This window comes from Temnothorax longispinosus, chromosome 2, assembly GCF_030848805.1.
Source record: "Temnothorax longispinosus isolate EJ_2023e chromosome 2, Tlon_JGU_v1, whole genome shotgun sequence".
Classification (NCBI taxonomy): Eukaryota; Metazoa; Arthropoda; class Insecta; order Hymenoptera; family Formicidae; genus Temnothorax; species Temnothorax longispinosus.
In genome coordinates, this window is record NC_092359.1 from 1,877,953 (window position 1) to 1,903,741 (window position 25,789).

A 25,789-nucleotide genomic window follows, 5' to 3' on the forward strand; every position below is an offset into this window, starting at 1 on the left:
TTCAAAACTCGAGGAGTAACCAGAATTTTAGGGATTAAGGCGAATTGGTAATTCTATTTTTTCGCGATAACCGTACAGGCAATCCTAATAATGTCTAAGGCAAATATTTAGATGGCAGATCCCTACGCGAGGATAAGTCTTCGTGATATTTCAAGTACGGAATCAATATTCATCGGAAACAATAGAGAGGATAAGAAGACACATCTGGGTACTCGTAATAATAATTTAGATGCATGTACTGTTACCTTTACCGTTAGACAAGGCAAAATTTATTTATTTGGTCCAAGAGATCTAAAAAGAGTAAAAAAAAAGAAAAATACAACATATGAATTAAATATATTAAATATGTATATATATTAAAAGATTTCTCCATGCATAAATCTTGCATTTTTAAAAACGTCTACGTTTCTTTTGTTATCAAAGAAAATATACATAACAACAGGGTGAATATACTCAATGTGCTAAACTCTCATAAGCAATCGCGTTAAATGTACATAGTCCGAGTGAGTCGTATAGCGCGTATTGTTAATTTACTAGAAAATACATATCAATGATATTCCTGATATATGTATATATATTGATTTTAGATAGATATTATGTTGCGAACTGGAAAGTCTTACACAACGCAAACAATTTTGGGTATTCCTGTCGATATATGCTATCGTAATCTTCCGTAACAAATATCGTAAAACATAACATATATACATGTATGTATATACGTGTGTGTGTATGTGTGTGGGTGTTTTTTGTGTGTATGTTGTGTTTTCCGTGTTTATGTGGATATAGAATATTCAAGTGTAAACTCCTCCCACTATAGCGAGCTAGTAAAGTCAACACACACACATACATATTATGTATAATGTATATTATATCTGGTAAAGGTTTGGCGTATACTGTAGTACGACTGTAATAGTTGTGTCTGCCTGAATAAGCAATAAAAATATGCAAAAGACTGAGCTCTGTTAACGCGCGGTACATATATACATATATATATATATATATATATAATATATATATAAATATCTATCACTCTCTATCTTTCTCTCTTTCAAATCTCTCTCTCTCTCTCTCTCTCTCTCTCTCTCTCTCTCTCTCTCTCTATCTCATTTTCTGTTTGTTTCTTATTACGAATCGACTAAACTCGGATTATGATCACCCTGGATATATCTTGTACGTGGTGCACATGCGCGCGATACAAGTGCGTCGAGGCGAAGCTCCGCGTCTCGTTCGCGTCCTTGCGCGTCACCGTGTCTCCTCTTTTCGATCACAACGAATCGTGGTAGGACATCAAGCTTTAATATATCTACTATAATATTTATATACTGCCACGCGAGCGAGTCGCCGTTTCAATTTTGCATCTTCACGCATTTCACACGTTGTGGTCGATCGCGGGACAATTCGAGAAAGCCACTGCCGCGATTTGAGCGCGAAAGAAACTTGGTATCGTTGTGCCTGAGCCTATCATTCTCTTCCAATTGCTGACTGCATCTTCGAGCGCAAAGATCGTACGTCACCTTTTTCTTGCATGCGTCACTCGGCGGCGGCGTTCGTTCGAGGGAACTCTGAACAACGGATTTAACTTTCACATACCGTACGCGACGAAGAAACAAATGGATGGATCGATCGATCGATGATGTCGATGACGACGATGATATTTTCACGTGTTCTTCTCTCACGAACGAACGGATGGAGGATGCAAAAACTTAGGACATCGAGGAACAGGGTAGACGGGGCGAGCCCATCTGTGTGAGTACCCTGTCGAGCCACTGCAGCGGCCCGTTTAAATGCAGCTCGATCCAGCAGGGAGTCGAGGTGACCGTCTGCCGGCGGTATTCCGCGCCCCAGCCCTTCACGAAGCTCATCCGGATTGTGCACATACGCGTCAACTGGTACACCGCTTCGAAGCCCTGCGACACTGACTGTGATAGCAACGCCGCGAATTCCTGGTTGTTGAAGATCTTCAGATTGCATCCTGCATGCCAACAAAAATAAATTTTACACCGATTCCGAGAACAACGAACAAAACACAAGTCATCATATTATTTAAATATCTAATTATTGTTTTATACAGATAAAAGACGTTAATTATTCGTTGGAGCAATAATTACTGAATAAATCAGATATAGACGGATATCATCGAAGACGGAAAACGCACATGGAAAATCTTGAAGATTTACAATAAATTACTAATTTCAAATAAGATTAATTAATAAATACTGGGAAAGAACGAAAGAAAATGTAAGAACCCAAGTCAGCTGATAATTTTCAATCCCTGTGTTAATACGCTTACACAAATCCAAAACAAGGAGCATGGATAAATTCGTAATTAAAAAAACTTGAAGAAGAAATTATCTTCAAACTAATATATACATATTGAAGAAGGCAGTAATTTCTTCGTTTACCTGGCGGTATTTTGCAAACGGTGGCCGGGTGCCAGCCGTAACGCTGATTGCAGTTCGGACTCTGCACGAAGATACTAGAGTCGCTCAAACACTCGGCGAACACCTCGCCACCGATGTAATACAGCCTGACACCCTTGCCGATGTGTCGTCTAGTCTGCTCGACCACCGTGTTGCGATTCACATTGGACAGCAAGCCGAGGCAGAAGCGCTCTGAATTGCTTGGATCGGTGAAGCCATCCACGGTTATACTCGGCTGTGACGCGTGAAACGTCTCGCCCACTCTCGTGTTTAACTCGTAATAACTAATTGAACACCTGGCAAGCAAAGCGAAGGTATTACGAGTGAGTAGCGCGTGTGGCGTGACGAAGAAGAATCATAAAAAAAGCAGAAGCTTCACATCGCGGATATTATGCAAATTAATTCGGTTTCATTTCCGCTTTTTAATATTCTTACGTTAATTATCAATCTCTTATCCAATTTATTTTACGTCAATATTAATTCTATCCAAAGGGGGATCTTCGTTTTGTAACTTCATAATTGTCTCGATTCGCTCGGAAGAGAATTAAAAGTTCTCGCGATCGAAATTGTCTTGTGGACAACGTGCAACGTGTTCTCCTGCGTATGTTTATGTATTTAAGAGGATACACCACGCGCGTTATCCAATAATCAGTCGGGCTCTCACCAAAACGCGGGCTCGCAATACATAACCGGCTGCGCGTCTACAGGGCTAGGCGACAAGCGTGACAGGGACATGTTATCGTTGTGGTCCATATTGTCGCCGTCTTCGCTAATGTAGCCCGGCGGCGGCGTATCTGCTGGCGGATCCATGGATCCTGGGGCGGGATGAGGCGAGCCCTGCACGCTTCCCAGACTCCCGACGCTCGCCGGACTCGTTGCCTGCATGCTCTGAACATAAATAAATCCATGGTGTCACATTTCCGAATCTGACGGTCCGTTTCCTTATTATACAGCGTAGGATATTGTAAACTATTTATCTACATAGTCTATATAAAAATCGATGTTATGGGATATATGGTTCGCGCATGGAGCTAAATAATATATTAATTATCCATATTTATAATATATTATTATTTATAACGTATTTATAGCGTAGACGAGTAATTAAAAAAATAAGTGTGATATATAAAAATGAGTTTCTTCATGAGGCAATAAATCGGGCAAGCCAACTTGTTAACGCGATCCGTTCCAGTTACCGACCTGCATTCCTTGGTACGGATTATTTGGTTGCTGCTGCTGCTGCTGCTGTTGCTGCTGTTGCTGTTGCGAGGACTGCGGTATCCCCTGCTGCTGATTGTGCTGGTGATTCAATGTCGCGTGGAAGCTCGTGTTCTCCGGCACGCTGACGCTGAGCTCCTCGAGGGAGGTGTTATAGAGAACGGTGTTCTCGTCGCTGGCTAGGTTGTGCCGCGGCACGAGAATGGCCGGCAAAACTGCAAAGTTTCGTGCGCCGCGATATAGTCACGCGATCTAGTCTCGCTATGCTTACGGTCGTAACGGCCGATTAACAGCCCTCTCCCGAGAAAGAGGAACGGAAATAGAGAGAGAGAGAAGAGAGAAAGAGAAAGAGAGAGGAGGAGAAGAAAGGGAGAGAAAGAAAAAGAGAGAACGTAATTCGAGCAAAACGGATGCCGTTGATCGCCCTTTCACCCTCACAGGGAGGGACTTGGTATAAATTTTATCTTTTCTTTAAACTTTTGTATAAGTAAACTACTCTATAAAGTTTGAAGACAATAGAGGTTTAATTTTGAGGCAGTTTTTTCCAATGGTAGTTGCGGTCTCTTTAAAAAAAAATGGATTTAAAAAACCGCTAAACATTTAATTCATACAACAATTATATCCTTGTCTAATTTTTGAATGCTCTAGGATAATAAGGCTTTTATGTTCTGTCTGCCCCTTCCCACCCCCGTACCTGGCGTTTGTATTCGTTGATAATGATAAGGGTTCACGCAGACCTCGTCGCACTTCTGGGTGAAGGCGTACTCGCAGTGCTCGATCGCCCTCAGCTCGTGGTGCGACTGCAGGTCCGGCCAGCGCCAGAGTCGGCAGTAAATCACGTGCGGCAGACCGCCCTTGCCGCGAACACCCTGAACGCCGTTGTCGCCGACACCGCCCGGGCTAGGCCTGTGGAAGAGTAAACAAAAAATTCACGTTACTTTCAGAACTGCGAATTGCAGAACGAGATGGAATCCAGAGGCCGAGTCGCAAAACCTTTTTCGAACGTTTATCTATATCGGCTCATCCGAGATTAACATGGATTTTGCATCCCCACCAATGACGAGAGGAAATCCACCAGTGGAATTTAATAAATTCGAAATTCACATGTCAATTTATTAAATTTCTATCGTATTAATATAATACATTTGTTAAATTAATGTATATATTTTTATTTTAATAATAAATTTGTAAAATTCAAAATTTACATTCCGATTTATATAAATTCGTATTTATTAATTTATTAGTTTGACATTTATTAATTTCTTTTAATATGCATATAACACGCGCATATACGCGCGTGCGAATTGATTTATTGGAATTTTAGGAGTTAATGAAAGAGTTAAAAAATCTCTCCACGCGAAATTACGCATTCGTGAGATTCCGCCTCTCTGGTCAAATCCGGCTACGGCTGGCTCTATACCGGCTCTACGTCGCGTCATGCAGCACGCCGGAAGCGGCGTGACCGCGAGGAAAAAGAATCCGGCTGGAATTCGCTGCGTAAAGTCTTCCGGTGAAGAAATTTCGCTGGAGTGGCGCGAGATCACACGTTTCGTTCTTCCGCCGTGCGGATCAGGTGCGCAAAACAAGAGACGAAGGGGAGGTAAAAACGCGGCTGATTGTAACAGTCCCCGTTTAGCTTGTCGATATTTCCGGCGGACTTCGAGCCGATTCCGTTACAGTTGCGTCACATTGATGTATTCGTCACGTACGAATACATCAATACCTCAGAATTGCGCGATAACCAATTCTATAATTCAAACGGACGAGGAAGAAGACATTTCGCGCATTCGAACAGGAGAAAAACGCGCACAGAAGAAAAAGAAGTGTCAAATCGAGACTTACATACCCGTATATACGCAACAATCTACTGTATAATCTTGAAATGAGATTATATTGCGTCAAACGAAGACGACTTGCTTGAACGAAGTCCTTTACATAGTTCAACCAACAAAAAAAAGGTTGAAATAAAAAGTTGAAATTCTGATAAAAAGATTACAAATTGTACGAGTATATAAATTTTGATTTGACACTTCTTTTTTTTCTGTGCGCGTCCGACAAGACACGTGCGTGAGAGATTCGTCGGATTAATTAATTAAGAAGAACCCAAGAGGAAACCGTCTTACTTATACATTCACGAGAAAAATAAAATGCTATACGTGAACTCTCAACGAATTCTCATCTCGACGCTGATAATCGCAGATAACGCTACGAAGCGACGTCGAATATCCCAATCCCAGGAGAGTGTCGATAAAAAAAGTGTATAACTGTAATATTTTTAAATAAGATTTTCGTCTCATTTTCTTTATCGCGCTACATTTTAATGTAGATAGGAAATTTCAAGCTCAACGGCTCAGGTTATGAATATGGATGAACCCGCTGCGCAACATCAAGACGCACCATCTGATTTGTCCACTGAACCAGATCAACAAACGATAAGAAAAAAAAAGGAAATATGACAAACAATCATTCGTTTTATTTTTGAGTCGGACTTTTGCGTCATTAAATTTGAATCATATAAACATGAATAAAACGAATAATTATTTGTCAGATGCCCTTTTTTCTCTTATCGTCGGACGTAGGCCTCCCCCAAAGTCATGTGCTTGTGGCGCGCACGCAGGTTGTATACACAAGCACATAGAACCTACAGGTTTCGAGGCAAGAGATACTCCTGACGGGCTGCCATTCCGTCGAGAAGGAGAAACAAGCGATACAGTTTTTATTTATTTTAGATCTACCCAGGACTGGATTCGAACCTGAGATCTTTGGTTTAGCAGACCAGTGCGCTGTCTGCTACGCCACGCTTGCTCTCATTTCGATCGGGAAGTGAAGTCCGACATTCGCGCGAGGATAAGTCGAGGATAACTCGAGGATAGCTCGAGGATAACTCCGAGAGACGACTGGTCGAATATAGGCATCGATAAACGATAACGCACGTATTATATTATGTGCGAGTGAAAAGAATTACGAGTGAGACGTTACGGGGGGGGGGGGAGAGATCCTTGAGGCGATGTAAATGATAGTTATTGGCACAGGCTTGTCCGCGGGAGCGAAGACCGCGTTCGCGGAACGGGTAATCGCGGCGCGCTCCTCCGCCACCGTCGACGTGGAATTAAACGGTATTTAATTGCAAAATTCTCGCGCGCGCGCGCGCAATTTCGCTCGTTCCGTCACGCTCGTGTAATCCCGCGTCGCGCGCGATTAAAGAGCCGGAACAACAGAGTAACGCAAAGCCCCCTCCCCCTCTGGAAGAGACTACCGATGCCTCGTAATTAAGCGCGAGCGATTTGCAAAGCCTCGCCGGTGGCAGTCGGTACCCGCAATTATCGCGAGCGCGTGTCCCCCCGAGACGCAAAAATATATATGACTTCCGACTGCTGAGGTCGCCCGCGCCTTCTCTAATTTAAATTACTAAGAAATAACGAGAAAAAACTGCAGAGAAGGTATAAAAAGATTGGGATTTCGTCATCGCGTATCTTTAGATCTTCGCTCGACTAAAGGTGCACAGGTTAAGATCTTGGTGACCTGTGCGATACTCGCCATTCCGAGGCAGATGATCTCTCTCGAAAAAAAAGAGCCGGAGGTGTCTCAGAAACGGCAATTAGACCTGAAAATCAGACCGCGTCTAACTAACGTATAATCACGTGGATAAACAAATCCTTTACCGCTCCGTAAGATGGAAAAGAGACCGAGATCTCCAGTCCAAGATCGAGTTTATGAAATTTATGATGAGATTATAGAGACGTGTAACGTTTCTGTTGACGCATAAATGCATGAGGTACGTCACGCAGCCTTGAATTCTTTTCTTTTTTTTTTCGACGTATTCGCATTTGTATTCTCTTTGCGTGAGTGTGCGTGCTTGCATGCGTGTCACCGCCTCTCGATCTCCTTCTTTCATATTCGTTTCCCTATCGCGTTCTTTACCTCTCCCCTTTTTCCCATCGGTTTCTTATCTCTCATCTCTCTCGGCGTTACGCTCTCAATTATCGTTTCTACGTGACACTGCACTCTGTTACATAATAATATGGAAAACGCTCGCTCACGCGATTCGTTCGATCGGCTCTCCTCGCCGGCACGTCGAGCATCCGCAGTCGCGAGCCAAGATCGCGAAACTTGATCGCGAGACATCTCGGCGACACGCGGTTCTGGAGGTTCCTCGCGCCGCGCCGGAAGGGACACGGAGAGAAACGCGGTCGCGCGAAGAACATTTCGCATCCACACCTGTCTCTCTTTCTCGGTCGTTACGTAAGAACGTTACGACGACGCGCTTCGGACTCGTCGCCGCTCGCCGCGTTAGGTAATAAACCCCGCGACATGTCGAGGAGCTTAGGTACCCATTGCGTACCTAATGGCGTGTGGCAAGACAGTCGGAACGAAACGTTGCGACGCGCGAATCCCGACCCGAGTTTCTTCGCGACAGCATCCATCGACCGCGTTAATCTCTCGCGGTAACTTCCACGCAGTAGATAGAGTTACCAAGTTACCGAGTCCTCATTCTAATCCGATCGGCGTGATACACCGTTAGATTTTGTAGTGTCAAATTATTCTCAGTTTCAGTCATTTTTAACATCCTATAGGTCGCCACTGATCCTATTCAACATGTCGTTACCTTAACTAAAACAGTGTTAATGTAAATAAATCAATGAAGTTAAAATAATACTGTTTCATGTTAAAATTCATTCATGAATCGATATGGTATAGTTAAAAATAATAAAATGTTATTTAACTCAAGGTATTGGTTTAAATTTAATCTTTCAATATTTAACAGTGTACAGCGATTGAGCTTATTAGCAGAAATATTTCACTGCAAAAGTTACGAATGAGCGTGAATTTAAAATTTTATCCAACGCAGCGGGGTGGAATTATCAGCCCCTAATAAAATTACGTCTCGCCTCGCCTCGATCGTTACAGCGTGAGATAATCGGAGATAAAATCGACAGATAGAACGCTACTCAATGCGCGTGGAAGATCAGGAATCTTCCGCGCGCACGATTCCGGCGCGCGTGAGAATCTCTCCGTCCCTTCTCGTTCTCTCGGTTCTCGCCGCGAGTTCCGGCCTCGGAGGATGTTTGCGATATTTCAGGAACGGCTGAATATGCGTCTGCAGCCGCGAACTCCGTATACCATCGTGTCCTTGTCTCTCTTTCTCTCTTTCTTCCTATTAATGAACGGGCTCGCCTCCCGTGTCGATGCGGAGAATTAGACCGGAGCCTAATTAAACCTTACTCTGCGGCGACGAAATAATCGCCTCCATTAATAACTAATAATGATCGCGCTCGTCTCAACCTGCGTCTCGATAGGTTAAAAAATCTCGGAGAACCTAATTCGAGCGTTTAACGTCATATTCGGCAGTGTCGAATTACTCAATTTGAGTCGTTTTTAACCATTCCTATAGGTCTATAGGTCGCCACTGCTCCTACTTAATATAGATACTGTTAATTTAACTAAAAACTAATGAAGTTAAAATAATACTGTCGTGTGTTAAAATATTAAATTTCGATACACATGGTAATTAAAACCAACAAAATGTTACGTAAATTATTTAACTGAAGGTATTGATCCTATTGGTTTAAATTTCATCCTTTAATATTCAAGTGTATACGTTTTGTTCGCTGGATCAGTCGAATATATAGTCTTCATCTCATAATACTCGTCACGTGGATATTAATGTGAGAATTACTGACTTAAATGATTCATGTCAATTAATCTACACGATGATACTCGAAACATTCAAAAGAGAAGCGAACAGCTTTCGTTATAACTTTTGAAGAGTCAATGAGGCCACAATGAGGCAAATCTCTGTTCGCCTCGACAAACAATCTTCCGGGCTCGTGGCTCTGCCCTATATACCTCGACCCCACGAGAAATTAAAGCTGGAAGTATTGTCGAACGCTGTTTTGAACGTCACCTGTCGTGAATCGCAGAGATTTTTTGTCGTGCCGCGTACCGCAACATCAATGACAATGAGTTTAATAGACGTCAGAGATATGACAGAAAGTACGCGCGCACTCATGTTCAAAGAGAAAAAAAGAGAGAGAGAGGGGAAAGAATACCGTGCGACACGTGAACCACACTGGCTGCACAAGGCCGGTTTATGGCCGCTCCACACAACACGGATAGTCGGAATCTCGCTGAAAGGAATGGACCATCCGCGTAAAGAGACAACCCATAACAACCGAATTATATCGTTCTCGATATTCACATTATCGCTCGTCAAAATGCAACGTTCCGTTATAATCGTTTAGCCTCGCGCTATGCTTTCATCGGTCCCCCATCGGGGATCATCGTCAACAGGGCGGGCTCGGACTGGGATAATTCAAGAATGCCGGTTTAGGCGCATTCCTTTAGCATAATCACGTCTGATCCGCGTCCGCCGACCGGACCGTCGCCCAAAGCGAGTTCGCGACTGTGTAAACAGCGTTTTGCTCGAGTACTCGTTCGAAAACGCAGTTAAGCGGCCTAGCATAAAGCCCGACTACTTGACTACTAGCCCCGGTAGGTAAGCTACCGGTTTCCGTGTAAACCGGCCATTATCGCAGCAGCTGCGGACCGCGAGAGAGAAGAAGAGGAAGGACAAGAGTGTGGGATACCACGCACTTTCGAGATATGCGATGCGCGAACGCGAGAGGGAAGGGGGTGAGCGAAGGGAGGCTTTTTCCCTCCTGCGTGCGGCTTCTGCCGCGTGACTTGACCGTCATCGCGTATAATTTCCTCCTCGGATTTCATTTCCGCGAGATATCGTCCACGCTGCACAGATCGATACATCACGGAGCGATCCAGGGCAAGATCCACGATAACGGAGCTCCGAGGAGGAGAATGAAAATTTTCAAAATTTTCTTTTTACTTTTTACGGAGATTTCTGACTCAACTTTGCTGCGAGGATTTTTTCTTTTTATCAAAAACTTATCGATTTTTCGCTGCGGAATATCTTAAGTGAGCACGTTTCTCCTTCACTGTTAAAATTATATAGTGTCAAATTACACTCAATTTGAGTCATTCAATCATTCCTATAAGTCGCCACTGCTCCTACTCAATATATCGTTAATTTAACTAATGATGTTAATTTAACTAAATCAATGGAGTTAAAATAATAAATTTCGTCACACATAACAATAAAAAATAACAAAATATTATTTAACTCAAGATATCAGTTTAAATTTCATCGTTTAATGTTCAACAGTGTTAGTCGGTGAAAAAAATGAGCTATTTTATTAGCTCCCTTTAAATCCTCAAATGTATACAATGTGAACATTTCAAGCTCAATGATCTCGTCGACTTCTATACGGTATCATGCCACAACTTCAAAGGGAACATTTGCTCAGACACAGCTATCTCCAACCAATAAAACTGAAGAACGGCAATTTAAATTCTTGGAACATGGATCCCCGAAAACGAGTTTGCCATTTAACCTCATAATAACTCCCTCATTCATCTTTAAATTTCTTAATTAACCTCGTATAAAGCCGAGGCAAATACGTAGGATGAATGTCGAACCCGAAACCCGTCGACTCTCGTACGGAACCGCGTATATGATTCTATTTCAAGCTTCAATTTGTGCCTGTGGACTTCTGCCATTTATTTTGCAATTTTAACAAAATATTCTTTCTAGCAAAACAAATAAAAATTTTGCGCGCAATCAATATTGAAAAAATAAAAAAAAAAGATAGCAATACCTACATATATACAGAGTGAAGAGCAATTATTTTCATTTGCCTTTTTTTATATCTAAAAGTAATAATCCTTTTAAGACTCCGTATCCACTAGCGTGTAATGTCCGCGGTTGAGTTTTAAAATACGTAATAATTAGCGACAAAAAGCACTGGTGTGCACGTAAATTCTTATCGAAGTGTGTAATTTACGAGAGAAAGGCTTGTTCGTCGGGTCGGATGTCGCGAGGACCGAGCAAGGGTATTACTATGCGAACGCACGGGAATCATGGCGATGAATTTTTCCATCGGGAACGAAAGATAGCCCGTTTGTACACACGCATGCAAATCGATTATGCGGCCGTGCGAACTGTAAATACCGATATTCTCCGTTAATCGGAACCGCGTGTGGGCTCGTGGAGAGGAAAAACTCCTTCCTCGAATCGTTCTCCAATCGAGAATCGCCTCGTCGCGTACTGGCATCTCGTACAACGATATTTCCCACTAATGTCCTTGCAACTCGCATATACGAGAGAACGAAATAGCGTGGCTCTCTTCGCTCCGCTCGGCGCCTCAAGGAGATATAACTTATCGTGTCGGTTACACGTTACGTCGGCTTGTCTTATCGACCCGGTCTTTTTTTTTTCCTCCAAGACCTCTTTCTCCGTTCGCTTCTTATCGGCCCGCTGCCACTGGCTACGCGATAATCCAAATCTCCCTTGAAACCTCTGTCCGTTTCACGCGCGCGAATTAAGAATCGACCGCGGAAAAACGTTCGATGATTTAATCTCATTGTCAGAATGCCATCGTCATCTCGCATCTGGTAACTGTATTATTATCTGAAGCCTGCGTAATATCTTTCGGTCGAATAAATGTTTATTTATTTTAAGAAATTATAACATCAAATCGCGGCTTGCGATAATTTCTCGCTCGAGTTGACATCAGCGTGAGACACAAAATCAAAATTCATGATAAACGCGCAAAGGTAAAAAGTAACATCTTCACTGTAACTTTTAAGGTTGTTATTCTCATATTCTTCTTTCAGCATCTTATTCCGCGTCTTTTGCTAATGTTGCAATTATAATCATACTATGTGTACTAAAGGGACCTCTTTTAATCCTGTTTATACATAAATAAATATATAAAAGAAAAAGCTCTTCAAGAGTTGATTAAAATTATTATATAAATATATTACCATGCAGAACGGCGTGCGCGCGCGTGGATATATAGAAATGATATATGGTAGGTTCTGAGTAACTTCTAAAAATATACATAATGTTCCCTATAAATATTCGATATTGATCGTCGTTCTACAGATGATTGATTTTTCCGGAAATTTTTCGGTTTCAACTTGAACTTTCAGACAGTCTGCTGTTAAACGTGAATTATTCATGGAATCCCTTACGCAAGTCAAAAATGCCATCTTGAATTTTTAAAAAGGCAGCCCCGATAAAAATGTTCGAGAATAGCACCTAATAAAGATTTGTTATTAAATATTTATATCGAGCGTGTCGTCGAGTAAAATAGGCAATGGTCGAAATAGATAAGATTAGTAATTTGACACTGTTAATTAGTTGAACGCTCCCTCTTAGATGCCTCAATCCTATAAGCTGAATAAAATTTCACAACGCGCTTTCAGATTATAAGCTCCGCACGTGTCTTTGTTAAAATATCTTGGGACGTATAATCGTATCACAATCGTTTTGTTCATTCGGGAGAAAGTATCGCGTCTCTCGCGAGCGCGCGCTAATGAAATATCGGCAACGCGCGTCAATAATATCGATATCCGAGAGGGAACTAATGAAAAAGCCCTCTCTCTCTCTCTCTCTCTCTCTCTCTCTCTCTCTCTCTCTCTCTCTCTTCCTTTCTGATGTGCATTCTGTATGTCTTCCATTTATTTTCCATCGTGGAACGAGACTATATTACAGCCAGCCTGTCGCGAGCGGGAAACGCGAGAGAAAAACGCTTTCCGTCGTTAATAAAACCACTCGTATTGCTCTTCAATTGCCAGGAGTAAGCTTTCAAACGTTACGCGAATTTCATATAGCTGTCCCAAAAATATCGGGGATACGAAGGATACCGGGGCGGAGAATTGAAACGCGAAACACGTCATCCCGCCCGCCGATATACGTTGTTAACTCCAATTTATCGCCGCGACGTGTAATTAAACGAAATTCTGTCGACAATGCGAAATAAAATTCGGCGGGTATTTACGGCGCGTTCCGCTATCGATTCGAAGGGCATATCGCCATCGCCGCACCGGTGACCGTTCGGGATGCAAGTCGCTTTTTGTTTCGCCTCCTTCTTTCCCGCGCTTCCTCGTCGATGCTTGGTAATAAAACGCCGCTTAATAAAACGGTTATATACCGATGCAACCTTGAGTCTCAAGCGACTGATACCGTTCCACGGCACGCGAGTAGAAGTAAGGAAACGTCGTTTATTCAGATATAGAACATCCGTCCTTTTATCCGCTCGTATAACGGAATTGATCGTTTCGTATTTAAAACGTGGAGGAAAATGACGATTCACAAAAACTGATTGGGAAAATTTCAAAAATTATTTTGGGATATGTGCGGTATTCTATCATGAAGATGAAGATGTATTCCCCTAATGGCACACAAGTTATAAAAGTGCTTGCTACACCTCGCTTGTATTATCTCTCTTCTTTTCCATTCGCCGACTTAAAAATTTAATAGATCTTTTGAAAAAGTTCGATCTGTTAAAACAAATCGATTTCATAAATACAACAATATTTCCCTCTTCTTTCGCGAAATATCTCACCTTGGAATTCTATTTTTTTTTATCCGTATACGGTGATTCGATTCGTCGTATGCGATTCCTTTCACTGAAATCGAACGAGCATAAGGTCAGCCGCGATAATCAGTCGCGGTGCGAACGAAGTGCGAAGTAACTTTTACCGCGGATAATGCATTAACAAATCGCTAATGCCATTATACGTATACGTATGGCGCATTTCACCGTTATTGCGCGGCGCGACCGCGACGAACCGCGCGCGCAACAGGATACCGCGGGGGAACGTCGGCCCTTACGTAATTCTCCGTCTCCCTCGCGCATCGCACACACAAATCACACCCTTTTCTTTTCTCTCACCGACGACGGGCGAGAGACGCCGTACCCGCCGAGATCGGTGCCATTAATTCTCGTCGCGAATTATTCGCGTCAATTGTCTTGCGTAAACGCCAATTGACTCCGAGTCAGACCAACGGCTCTGAGTATAAGGCTGGGTGGATACAGATGCATTTCCGAGATGAAATCTTTCAATCTTTGCCTAAATTGAAATATGATGTGATTCCCTTAATTTTGTCGGCGAAAAGAAAAGAAAGATGTATTATTTAGTTTTGCAGAATTGTCTTCTCACGTATTTAAAAGAAACTAACATTTATAAAAATTTACGATGTACATTCAATTAATATTTAAATTATATATATTCAGACATCAATTAAATATATATTGTTAAATCAATATCAAAATAATTTACACATCTACACTGTGTATAGAATATAAAAATTATCTTTATATTGATTTAACAATATATATATCTATACTACAGAAATATTTAAGAAATTAATAGACTGCTAGATTGTTTAGGGAAGCGATAAACGCGACGAATACAAAGAGGTTCAACGGCGCATCCCCTTCTTTATTGTCCGCGTAAATCGCTTCTGCGTCGCCGTGACGTAAAAGGCGGAATTATATTTGCCGTTAGGAGCGAACACAAGAGTCGTAGATTTAAGAAGAGCTGCTCGAATGACAAACCGGATAAATCCGCCGTCGATCGAAGCTCGGCTCGCTCCGGAGACGCAAAGTGCCTCTCCGAGGAGAAGAGAGACGGTCCCAATCTATTTCTATAAGATTCCACCTCGCGATTTAAAAACGAGAACGGAGCAGTTAAACGAAGCTTCCCCCCGCCCCTGCACGTCTCTTCACCGATAAACTCCTCTTTTCGCATCGAATAAGAAGAAAAAGCTCAGCGATGACGCGCGCGTTGAAGGAATAAATCAAGGTGCTTTCTTCCCTCCCGATGCGATTGACCCGGTCGTTGAATTGCGCGACGCGATTCGATAGTTTCCAGCGACTTGCAAAATATACATTGTACTTGTGTCCACGTCGCGTCGTGCGGACACTCGTTTTCCTTTGTTTTCTAAATCGCGAATTATTGAGATGAATGGAACGGGATCTCGATGTTTATAATAGTTGTGCGCATTGAAGAAGGAAGAACTGGATTTGACGCTTATAGAAGAAGAAAAAGAATTATATAATGTAAAATTCAACGCGACCCACTTTTTCTCTCGCGGAGCATTTAAACGAGATGACGTTCGAGTTGATTACAGTCGATTATGTTGTTTGAAAGAAAAAAAGAATGCACCGCACACGTAGCGCACTTCATTTATCTTTCGATTTACCGTGCCGGTATATAGATCGGCGGTATTTCTCGGCGCGCACACTGAGCACCGGATGTGGCCGCCGGATATTCTGGGTTTTATTTGGATAATGTGAAAATCGTGTTCAATGTCAGCGCGAGAGAGAATTAGACGGCTGTATTTAAATAGTGTATGCTGAAATAATACACGGTGAAAATATTCCCGGTATGGAACTTTATATTTAACGGTTTGCGAGAATAAACGTGCAATGGTAGAAAGAGATGAGAAGAAAGGAGAAATAACGAAAACAGAATTCGCGGCGAAATTGTGCTTTCCCGCGCGATTCTAGCCTGCATTTTCAATCTTTCCAGAATAGTTTGCCTACTTAACAATCGATAATTATATATAGCAAGGGATATATAATTATATATAACAAGAGATATATATCTCTCTCTCTTTCTAGAGTGAACCTAAAAATAATTATTTTCCATACATTATTTTTTAATCGTTTAAAAATGCGACATTTTTCTCGAAAGAATAAGGAGACCCTGGTAAAACGAGACAATTAAGATCACTCTTTTATTCATTTTTTTTTCTTAATTTCGATATTCCATTTTTCAAAGCTTTAATCACTATCTCCCCCTCTCCCCCTCTCCCTCAAAAGGAGAGATGCACACCGACGATGGGAATACGCCGCGGATTCGTTCCTGTGGTTCGCATTGTTCGCAACATGTTTCCTACGACGTTATTCCGGGGACTTAATTTACCTTCTAACGGGGATCGAATTAACGTCGTGTATCGCGCGCGCGTATCGTCCAAGTCGAACCACGAGGACACACAATGCGGTAACGCCGGAGTTGCCGCTGCTGTTGCCGCATCGACGCCGCATCGCCGGTTTCGTTTCGTACATGTAACGCGCGTGATTAGACAATAGACATCGCGCATATGTGCGCGATATATGTGTGTGTGTGTGTGTATATATATATATATATATAAAATATAACACACATTCGGGAAGTTGAACAAAGTTTAATTTCCTCGATAGCTGGGAACACTCGCTCCGCTGTTTGCTGATTTTGTAAGCGAGGCGCGCGTTATGCAATCATGTGCAAGCGCGCTCGCGCATGCATATACGTGAATTTCGTTCAGCCGACGTTACAGTTATTCGGGAAATTAATCCCGAATGTCCCGAAAGCTCCACGAGGTTTTTCCAATATTAAATCGAGAATGAGTGAAAGCGCGCGAACAAACGCAAAAGACATATTTCTATAGGCAATACGTTACAAAAAACAAACGATCAATATTCTAAGAGATCACATATTTGATTTGTAAATTCTAAGGGATCACATATAGTACTTGCAAATTTTCGATACTTGATCGATCGGAAGGACGGCTTTCATTTAAATTGTCTTAGAGCCATATTTCACGATAAAATTTAAATAACATTTTGTTATTCTTAACTATCAAAATTTATTATTTTAACACAAAACACGACATATTGAGTTGGAGCAGTGACGACTTACAGGAATGATTAAAAATGACCCAAATTGAGTAGATATAAATTTGACACTCTACGAATAGCGTTAATTTAGAAATAAAATAAAGATTGCGCCTTCTACATATTCTTCCTATCGCTTTTCGACGCATAATTCGTTCTTCGCTGATATCGATTTAAGACAGCTTGTAAACAAACCCGTTCAAACAAACTCGCGCCTCGCGCGTTCTTCCGCGAGAGCTGTGGGTCGACGGATTACGGGAAACAGGAACTGATCGGGCGTAATCGCATCGATCGTTATCTCGGTTCGATACGAATCGGCACGCGCGCACGAGTCGGCAGGTAAAGCACGCGCGTGTTGACAAACGCGAGCGAGAGACGCGGCGTGCAGCGCACGCGTTTCGAACCAGGAGGCACCGAGGAGGATATCTAGGTCGCCGTCGTCGCCGCCGCCGCCGTTGCTGCTCCGCATCGTGCAGGTAGTCAAATATATCGAAATCCGTGGGACGTGCTGACGCACTTCGCGCATTATCTGCACGCGCGCGTCCCGCTCGCACGTGTCCCGGTATCGCGCGTGCCCCCGAGACGCGCGACGAGATTCATTAGAGGAGCGCAACGTGTTGCGTCGCAGGGGCACGCGACGTGGACGGGGCAACGTCTCTCTCGTTACCGCGGCCGTTGATCAAGCGTGTTGCGCACGACGTAAAAACATTCCACATTCCCGTTCAATTCCGATACGTCAGTCGCGATCGAAGGTATTACTTAACGCTTTCACTGCCGGAAGCAGTTTATTTCTTACGAGGAAAAGCGGAGGGGACAGCGCTTTATTCGCGCGAACGCGACAAGAATCTCGGTAAACTCTATCGAAGACATAAAGATACGATTAGAATATTAATTAGCAGTCAAAGGATCACACAGACGTCGATGGAAATATATTCATTTAGTACACTGTTAAAGGATGTTGTTAAAGGATGTTGTTTGTACACTGTTGAAGGATGTTCAAACCAACATTGTGTCAAATAACATTTTCCTTGAGTTAAATAACATTTTAGTTATTTTGAACTACCGTATGTGCGTCGAAATTTATTATTTTAACACGAAACAGTATTATTTTAACTTTGTTTTAGTTATATTAACGACATATAGTAGGAGCGGTGGTGGTGACCTATAGGAGTGGTTAAAAATGACTCAAATTGAGTATAATTGAACTATGATGAATTTAACAGTGTAAACTCGGTAAAAGTTTTAAAAAGGCGATATATATATATATATATAGAGATTAGTGACACGTGAGAGAGGGGAAAAAATGCCTCGGCTGTTGTTAGAGCTAAATAGACAACAAGAATGAAAATTGCTTAGCCGGCTTTATAGCGGTTCGGACTGCGAGTTGCATCGGGATGCTGGATAAGAGCCTAACTGTGGTTAGTCGTTTCCAGTCGTTTCCTAATCCCAAGCCGCAGGCGATCTCTCCCTCTCCCCTCCGCCGAGAGACGTGAACTTAATAATAGATTCCCAACTTTATTGTTATCCGGCATTTATTGTTAAACCCCGGAGTCGGCGTTGTTGATCAACGCGATGCCAGCGGGAATACGAGCACCAGAGAGGTACGTATTATATTTTTACATCGTGCAGAAGAAGAAAAAAAACGCACAATGAGAGCGCGATCGATAGGCGCGCGTACGCACAAGCACAAGATTATATTATAATAAGCTGCATAATAATCACGCATAACGATACATCTCGAGCTGTGTATCCACGTCATGGAACCCTCGACGAATTCGAATCTGGTGAATTTTTAAAATTCAGATTGAAACGAACGCGTTTTACTTAAAAAAAGAATTTCAACTCACGCGCTCGGGGGAGGCACTTCACCGCCGGGAAGGGGGGGAAGCCGCGAACGAACCGCTGCGAGAAAATCACCGGCACCACATCCGATACCTCGGTCCACCCCTCAGCATCACCGATCGTCGCGAGCGCGCCATTCTTACCGCGTCATCGAGGCCTCGAAATTTTTATCAGACTTCGCGGAATTCTTACGGTGTTTTTTTTTCTTTTTCTTTTCTCCCTCTTTTAACAACCCCGTTCACAAACGATACCTCCCTCGCGCGCGCGACTCCCTCGTCGTCGTCGTCGTCGTCGATCACGGCGCGTCCGAAAACCGTTGGAACGAGCGCGCGATCCACTCGCGCGTCCCCGCCCGACTCCGATCCGGCCGAGAGGATCGCGCGCGCCTTTCCCGATGACAGGCTCTTTCCCTCTCTCCGCCGCCTGGGTATCCTTGGTCGAGGAGAGGCTCCTCGCCGACCGCGCCGGCAGGCCAGGACTACTATTAATAAAGTTGTCATGCGGTACGCACGCCGCCGTTGCGGCCGCTGCCGCTGTCGCCGCCGCAATCGATTCCCTACGGCCCTACGGCTTCGACCGTATAGACATACGGTGTGTACATAAACGACGCGAGAGCGGAGCGCCACGTGATACATCACTCCGATGTCTACAGGGTCTTTCAAACGACGCGAATAATCGTCGTGATTAATCCTTGGATATACGCGGGGCCCCTTCCTCGTTAGCGAATATTCGTAGAAAAGTTTCCGGATAGCAGGAAAACTGACGTCGATAAAATTTTCACGCATCCGGGGATTTCTCCGGGGAAAATTGTTTAGAGAGAAGAAACTCGGTCGGAGATCATAAAGGAAGTAAAGACGGCGGGGAGGGGGGGGCATCGATGATCCTTCTTTGCATGTCCGAGAATTAGAAATATCGCCTGGGAAGGAAATAGGTTGAGTTTATTTACGCGCATTTCTTCAAGACCTTAAAAACATTACAAGTGCATCCACGTTTATCTTGCGTTTGCTATTTATGGTATATTTCGGTCTGGGACGCGACGATAAGAACGCATTGACGATAAAGATAAGTCCTTATTACGACAAGACACACGTGACACGAAGGCATGACTTAAGTAGTCGTGCGTAATTAGGTAATTGATAGTGTTAATTAGCCGACGTTGACTAAATATGTATCGCGTATCGCGGCAACTCGTGGTGGCACGTGTACGTAAATAATTAACGTAAACAATAACTCAAAGAGTTAAATATGCAGCATGCGCTTGACAGTTTAATTACATCAAGTTAAAACTCGAAGAGAACACACCCACGCACATAAGCGAAAGAGAGTTTTGATTAGATCGTAACCAGAGAAGGTACTCGCTGTGTGAGAAAGGCAAGCATCTTCGATTCATCAAGAAAGTTACATCTAATAATCTATTTTTAGCCAATCTCCTTTTGCGATTTAGATTCGTATCGATATCCGTATATATGTAAATACGATGGAGATTAATGCGTTTTACGACCGCCGATAACTGACGACAATCACGAGATATAGAATGTAATTATTCATGCCCCGCAATTACGCGAATTCAACGTTAAATGAATCCCCCCTCGTGACGCCCGTGAATATTTTATATAACTAATATGACAATGTATTGTAATAATTAAACTGTGCGCGATACGACGCTAATTATGCGCTTTATTGCGTCATACGTGTCCGCTGCAGATGCGCATCGCGATATACATTTCAATATTCCGCGCAGGATAAAATGAGAAGCTGCATCTTATAGGTAAACAGGTATCATCGTCTCGATGTTTACTCGATTATCGTGATCGAAATAATCTTCTTTGCGCATATAAAATATGGAAACGCTACATCGGTACATCGTATCAATTTATCGATCAGAAATTTGGACGGGAAATAACGACGGTTAATCGCGCCGGATTGCTGTAACACCGCGGAAACGCAATTTCGAGAGAAATGTGGCCCGCGAGATAAAAGAAATCACGATCGGGCGATTTCAGCGTGTTGCTTATCAGCGTGATTATCGCTCCTCGTCTTTTTTCCGCGTTGTTTCACGCGGATGTGGAAAAAATAACGAACCGCCCGACCGCCGCTAATCGAGATCGTTGTCTCGACAACTGAGTTTGCGAAGATACCATTTTTTTTACACATTCTACGATCAACGCTGGGGGAGCTTGGGTAATTTTACACCCGGATTACCATCTCTCGCCGGTTTAAAATCTTCATATATTTCAGCGTCTCATACTTGAAACGCTTAAGTCAGTTTACCAGAAAAAAAAGAAGTGCTAAATCAAGGCTTATATACTCATATATACACAAGAATCTATGAGAGCCTAGCTTTCCAACAAGCGACACAAGTTGACAAACGTCGTTCTATCTTTCTTTTTTGGCAATGAGTAACAAAGACAAAACGACACTTGTGTCGACTTCTGTCCGCTTGCTGGAAAGCTCTCTATGTAATCTTGAAATGAGATACGTATTGCGTTAAACGAAGACAACTTGCTTGAATGAAGTCATTTATACAGTTCAACAAAAAAAAAGTTAAAATGAAAAGTTGAAATATAAGATTATAGATTGTTGCGTATATAAGTTATTTTGATTTGTCTGTGCAGTTGTTTTAATTTTTCTGCGAGTCTTCCTCGCACCGATACCAGAGTGTCACCGATACCGATAGCCCTCATTGATCTTGCGAGGAATCGCGTACGCGTCCACGTGGGACACGTCGAAGATTACTCATATATATCGACAAAACTGTCTTATATTATTCACGGAGTACAAACACTCGTCCCGCAAAAAACGGAGCCATTAACGGTCATTAAGGTTGTCGAGTTGCCAAAGCGAAAAGCGACGTTCTTCGCAAATGATTCTTTTCCGTTTGTTTTGCCCGTATCTCGTTAACGACTTTTTTTCCTCCCCGCGGAAAAGTCCTGACACACGCACGCACGCACGCGGGCACGCGCGCGGAATTGGAACGGCCGCCCCGCGTGAATTAATTGCCATTTGTCCCGTGACGTGAAACGAACCGCCGCCGCCACGGAGAAGCTCGATCGTTTATATACGCCTCGTCGTTCCGAACAATGTGATGCACCCGCGCTCGTTCGCCCGCTCTCGTTGTCACGACACGAAACATGTGAATCGTCACGTATATGTGGGTGTTCCTCGCGACGCACTCCCGAGGAACTCCCGACTACTATATCACGTTCCATTTTCAGAATTTCGACGCGATCGATGCGTCCATACGTCGGCCGCCACGTCATTCATATATAGGAATATTAGGAATTATATTCAATTTCACTCCGAAAAGCCAAACGCGCGTTTTCTCTCATAATTCACTTATTTGTCATAAAACACAACGGAAATTTGATATCGTTTGTATTTGAATGACGAGGCGCTCTCGACTTGGAACGAGGAGTGTCTTTTGTTTTGTATGACGTGGCAGTCAATGTGCTAATGGGATCCTGATTCCTGATTTCGTAGAAACAAACTTTGCAAATGATTCTTCGGAAAAGAGGCTCTGATCTTTCCTCAGTGAGAATTCGATCGGGCGGAGACTACGGAGGAACATCGTTTTCTCGCTATTTCTAATTTTTGCGAACGCGGGAGACGCTTCGCATCGAGGGGAGCTTATCGCGGACGATCGCCGATGCGTACGCTTACGCAACTTACATAAAAATAAAATAATAAAATAAGAAGGAAGATTTTCAGGCGCGAGACTCGTGGAATCAACGCATGTCCCGTTATATCGCGTATACGCATATGCACGGATGTGTACACATCCGCGATAGTTTAATTAGAAAATGTCTTCGGGCGTCGCGTCTATTTTATGGCCGCAATTGATTCTATCAAGGCGAGATCAAAGCGAAGGCATATGACTCGAGTCTTTTATCGAGTTACATCAATACGGTTCTTCTCCTCGCTCGAAACGAGATATAAATCGTTCTCGTGATCGATCGGGCGCATTATCATCCGGACAGGTATACGATCGGGGAAATCCGAGAACCGTTTGTCATAGGTCAAGGATCATACGGGCGTGTTTCGCGTTTTCGAGCTTACCGGCGACGTTTGCACGCTTTCGCGCTTCTTCGCGCGCGAGACTATGCATTTTGTGAGCGATCGACGAGTTTACGTTTATATGGATTGTTTACGAATTGTTTACATTTTACGTTTACCCGAACCTTTTTCACGTAGACAATATAACCAATGTGAATTACTGTAAGTTGGACGATTAAATGATTTCTTATTTTTGCAAAGTCTTAGAAAAATGAAATGTAGTTTTTTAAACTAAATTAATCTAGATGCATTTCAGTTATAATTTCTTTACTAACTACAGTGACATGAAAGACATATGATAATACAGAAACATTATTATTTACGTTGAGCTGGTAAATGACAAAAAGCAGTATTACTTTTCACGATTGCAATACGCGCAATATCAATTTTCTTTTCATAGGTATAAAATTAAGATCTTCAAAACCACATTGTTAATTTTCCATAGCGTCCCAAAAGTTGTGCCCAAACTAAATAACAGTAACTAAAAATAAAATTGCAAACAAAACATAAAATTTCCGATATTTCAGACGAAATATGAATGCTGATTCATAGATTACTCATTGTTCGCAATGTTTGACATGACGCGTCAAACGTAATTTATGTTGCATACATGTATGTGTAAAATAGATTTCACGCGTAAACGCCCAACCCCGATGACAGCCGATAGCTCGCATTTGGAGTTCCATTGAATGCGTGGTAAAGCGATCACACTTGCGTCACCGTCGCGACCCGGCGAGAGAGGAGTCCTCGCCTCGATTACAAATACGACGAGCGTGCACGACGACGTGAACGATCGTCCGCAAAAACCCACCGATAATTAGCGAGACTGCGCTGCTAGCGCATAAATGAAGGACGCGTGGAACGAGCCGTATATCACATTTTACTGATTTTACAGCGAATACAAGAAATTGCATACAGAAAATTGTAAAACCGTCAGAAGTAAAAAAAGAAAATTGCCGAAATTACAAAGTTAAGAAACTTGCGAAAAGTCAGGTCGATTCGGCTTGGCTCTCGAGAGGCTCAATTAACTCGCTCGCGAAGCAGGATCTCCGGCTCGACCACGTGCCTCCCGCATGCACGTGCCCCTTCCCCCCTCCGGGATCCTAGTGTTGTTTACCTGTGCATGCATGCATGCATGCGTGCGTGCATGCGTGCGTATCGCGCCGATCGGCCGCCGTTTCACAAACGTGACCCGTCATCGGCCGCGTTTCCTCGCGTTATCGTTATCGGCGCGTGCATACGAATAGGTGAGCTACGCAGCGCGCGCGCGCGCGCTCGCTCGCTCGCAGCGAGAGACGTCGTCGGCGAGATCTCAATAAGAACGGAGCCGCATATATGCACGCGGCGCGCGATAGGAAAAGAGGATACGTCATGTGTGTATACACACGCACAAAGCCGTCTCTCGCGCGCGCCTCGTCCGTGTGTGCGTCAGCAGACGCGACGCGCCAACACGCGCGCGCGGCGCGCATATGAGGGAGCGCTCGCGCGCGATTTCTCCTCTCTTCCACCGCTCCGTCTTTCTCTTTCTTTCACCGTCTGCATCGTTCGGGCTCTGGTGTCCTTTTCTCTCTCTTTCTTTTCTTCCGTCTCTTTCTGTGCATCCCATCGAGCATATCTCTCAGATCGACCTCGCGCATAAATACGAGGAGAATTTAAGCGCACGTTCGGTGAATATACCGAATACGGAAAACGTGTTTATACTAACGTACCTAGGTATAGTGATGCACTTGGTGTTGCAGCTCTGCGTCGTGATGGCCTTCTCGAGCTCCTCGAGGCCCGCGGACTTCTTGAGCTTCTTGACCAGGCTCTTAACGGCCTTCTCGCTCCATTTGTCCTCGCTCTCGGCCTTCTTCCAGCCCAGCAGCCGCTTGACGATAGGCGGGTTAAAGCTGGGCAGCATCGAAGTCATCATTTGCCCTGAGACGAGCGCGCGCGACCCGCATCGGGGGCCAGGGCCAGGGCCGGGGCCGCTCTGACGGCTTGTCGTCGTCGCGGGTCGCGGTGCGCCTAGCGGAAAAGCGAATTTCGCACACGAAACGTTTGCCGCGCGCCCCGGTTTGCCCTCGGCCCGGCTCTGGCTGTGGAGTACTCCGGCGCAGCTCGCGGATCGGCGGCCGTGTGAGAACGCGCGCGCGCGCGCGTGCCGTATACCGATCGCGGAACTCGCTCGCGAGCCTCGTATGCGCAACGAGATCACTCACTCTCGCACGCAGACGGCAAATATTTTGCCACGGCCGCCATAGTATACCCCGACTCCAGAGCGCGCGGCTCGGCACGGCTCGGCCGAGATCGGCGATCTTCGCCGCCGACCGCGGAGTGCGAAACGGATAGAGAGGCGCGTCTATTTACTATGTTTACGCGAGCGCGTTACTTCTGTAGTAACTTACGATAAGTAATTCACTCGTTTACGCGGAGTAAATTATCGTAAGTTACTACAAAATAAACGTAGTATGAGACAAGTTTATTTTGTTTAACTCAAACTTAATGCACTAATGTGCACCAGTTCAGGAAATTCGTGAAAAAAGAACATCAAATGGCTTGGGGTTGAAACTTATAAAAGAAAATAAGGAGAATCTTGATCATTCAAGATAGCGATGACGAAATATGATTACACGAATTATTTTATAATCACCCTTTTTCACAATTTTAAATTACGGAATGCGTATAACTTTAAATTGCAGTAATGCTTCGATTAATATCACGCCAACAGGACGTTGAAACAGATATATTGTG

The 25,789-nt window shown here is 43.7% G+C and overlaps 1 protein-coding gene across 1 annotated transcript; it reads right to left on the reverse strand.

Moving 5' to 3' along the window:
• Window positions 1-236: 236 nt before the first annotated feature.
• Window positions 237-25,322, reverse strand: Smox (Smad on X). The gene is made up of 6 exons (XM_071771229.1): window positions 24,766-25,322; window positions 4,333-4,544; window positions 3,621-3,853; window positions 3,085-3,308; window positions 2,403-2,716; window positions 237-1,972 (listed from the first exon to the last, which is right to left on the reverse strand). Exons 1-6 carry the CDS (start codon window positions 24,966-24,968, stop codon window positions 1,704-1,706), a joined length of 1,455 nt encoding a protein of 484 aa, XP_071627330.1. The 5' UTR covers window positions 24,969-25,322; the 3' UTR covers window positions 237-1,703.
• Window positions 25,323-25,789: the final 467 nt, after the last annotated feature.

Excerpts from the sequence above, each read along its gene's own strand:
- Smox (XM_071771229.1), bottom strand. The coding sequence starts at position 24,968 with ATGATGACTTCGATGCTGCCCAGCTTTAACCCGCCTATCGTCAAGCGG. Across the intron at positions 3,309-3,620 it reads ATCCGTACCAAGGAATGCAG|AGCATGCAGGCAACGAGTCC; the intron begins GTCGGTAACTGG and ends ATTTATGTTCAG. Across the intron at positions 2,717-3,084 it reads TATTGCGAGCCCGCGTTTTG|GTGTTCAATTAGTTATTACG; the intron begins GTGAGAGCCCGA and ends TTTGCTTGCCAG.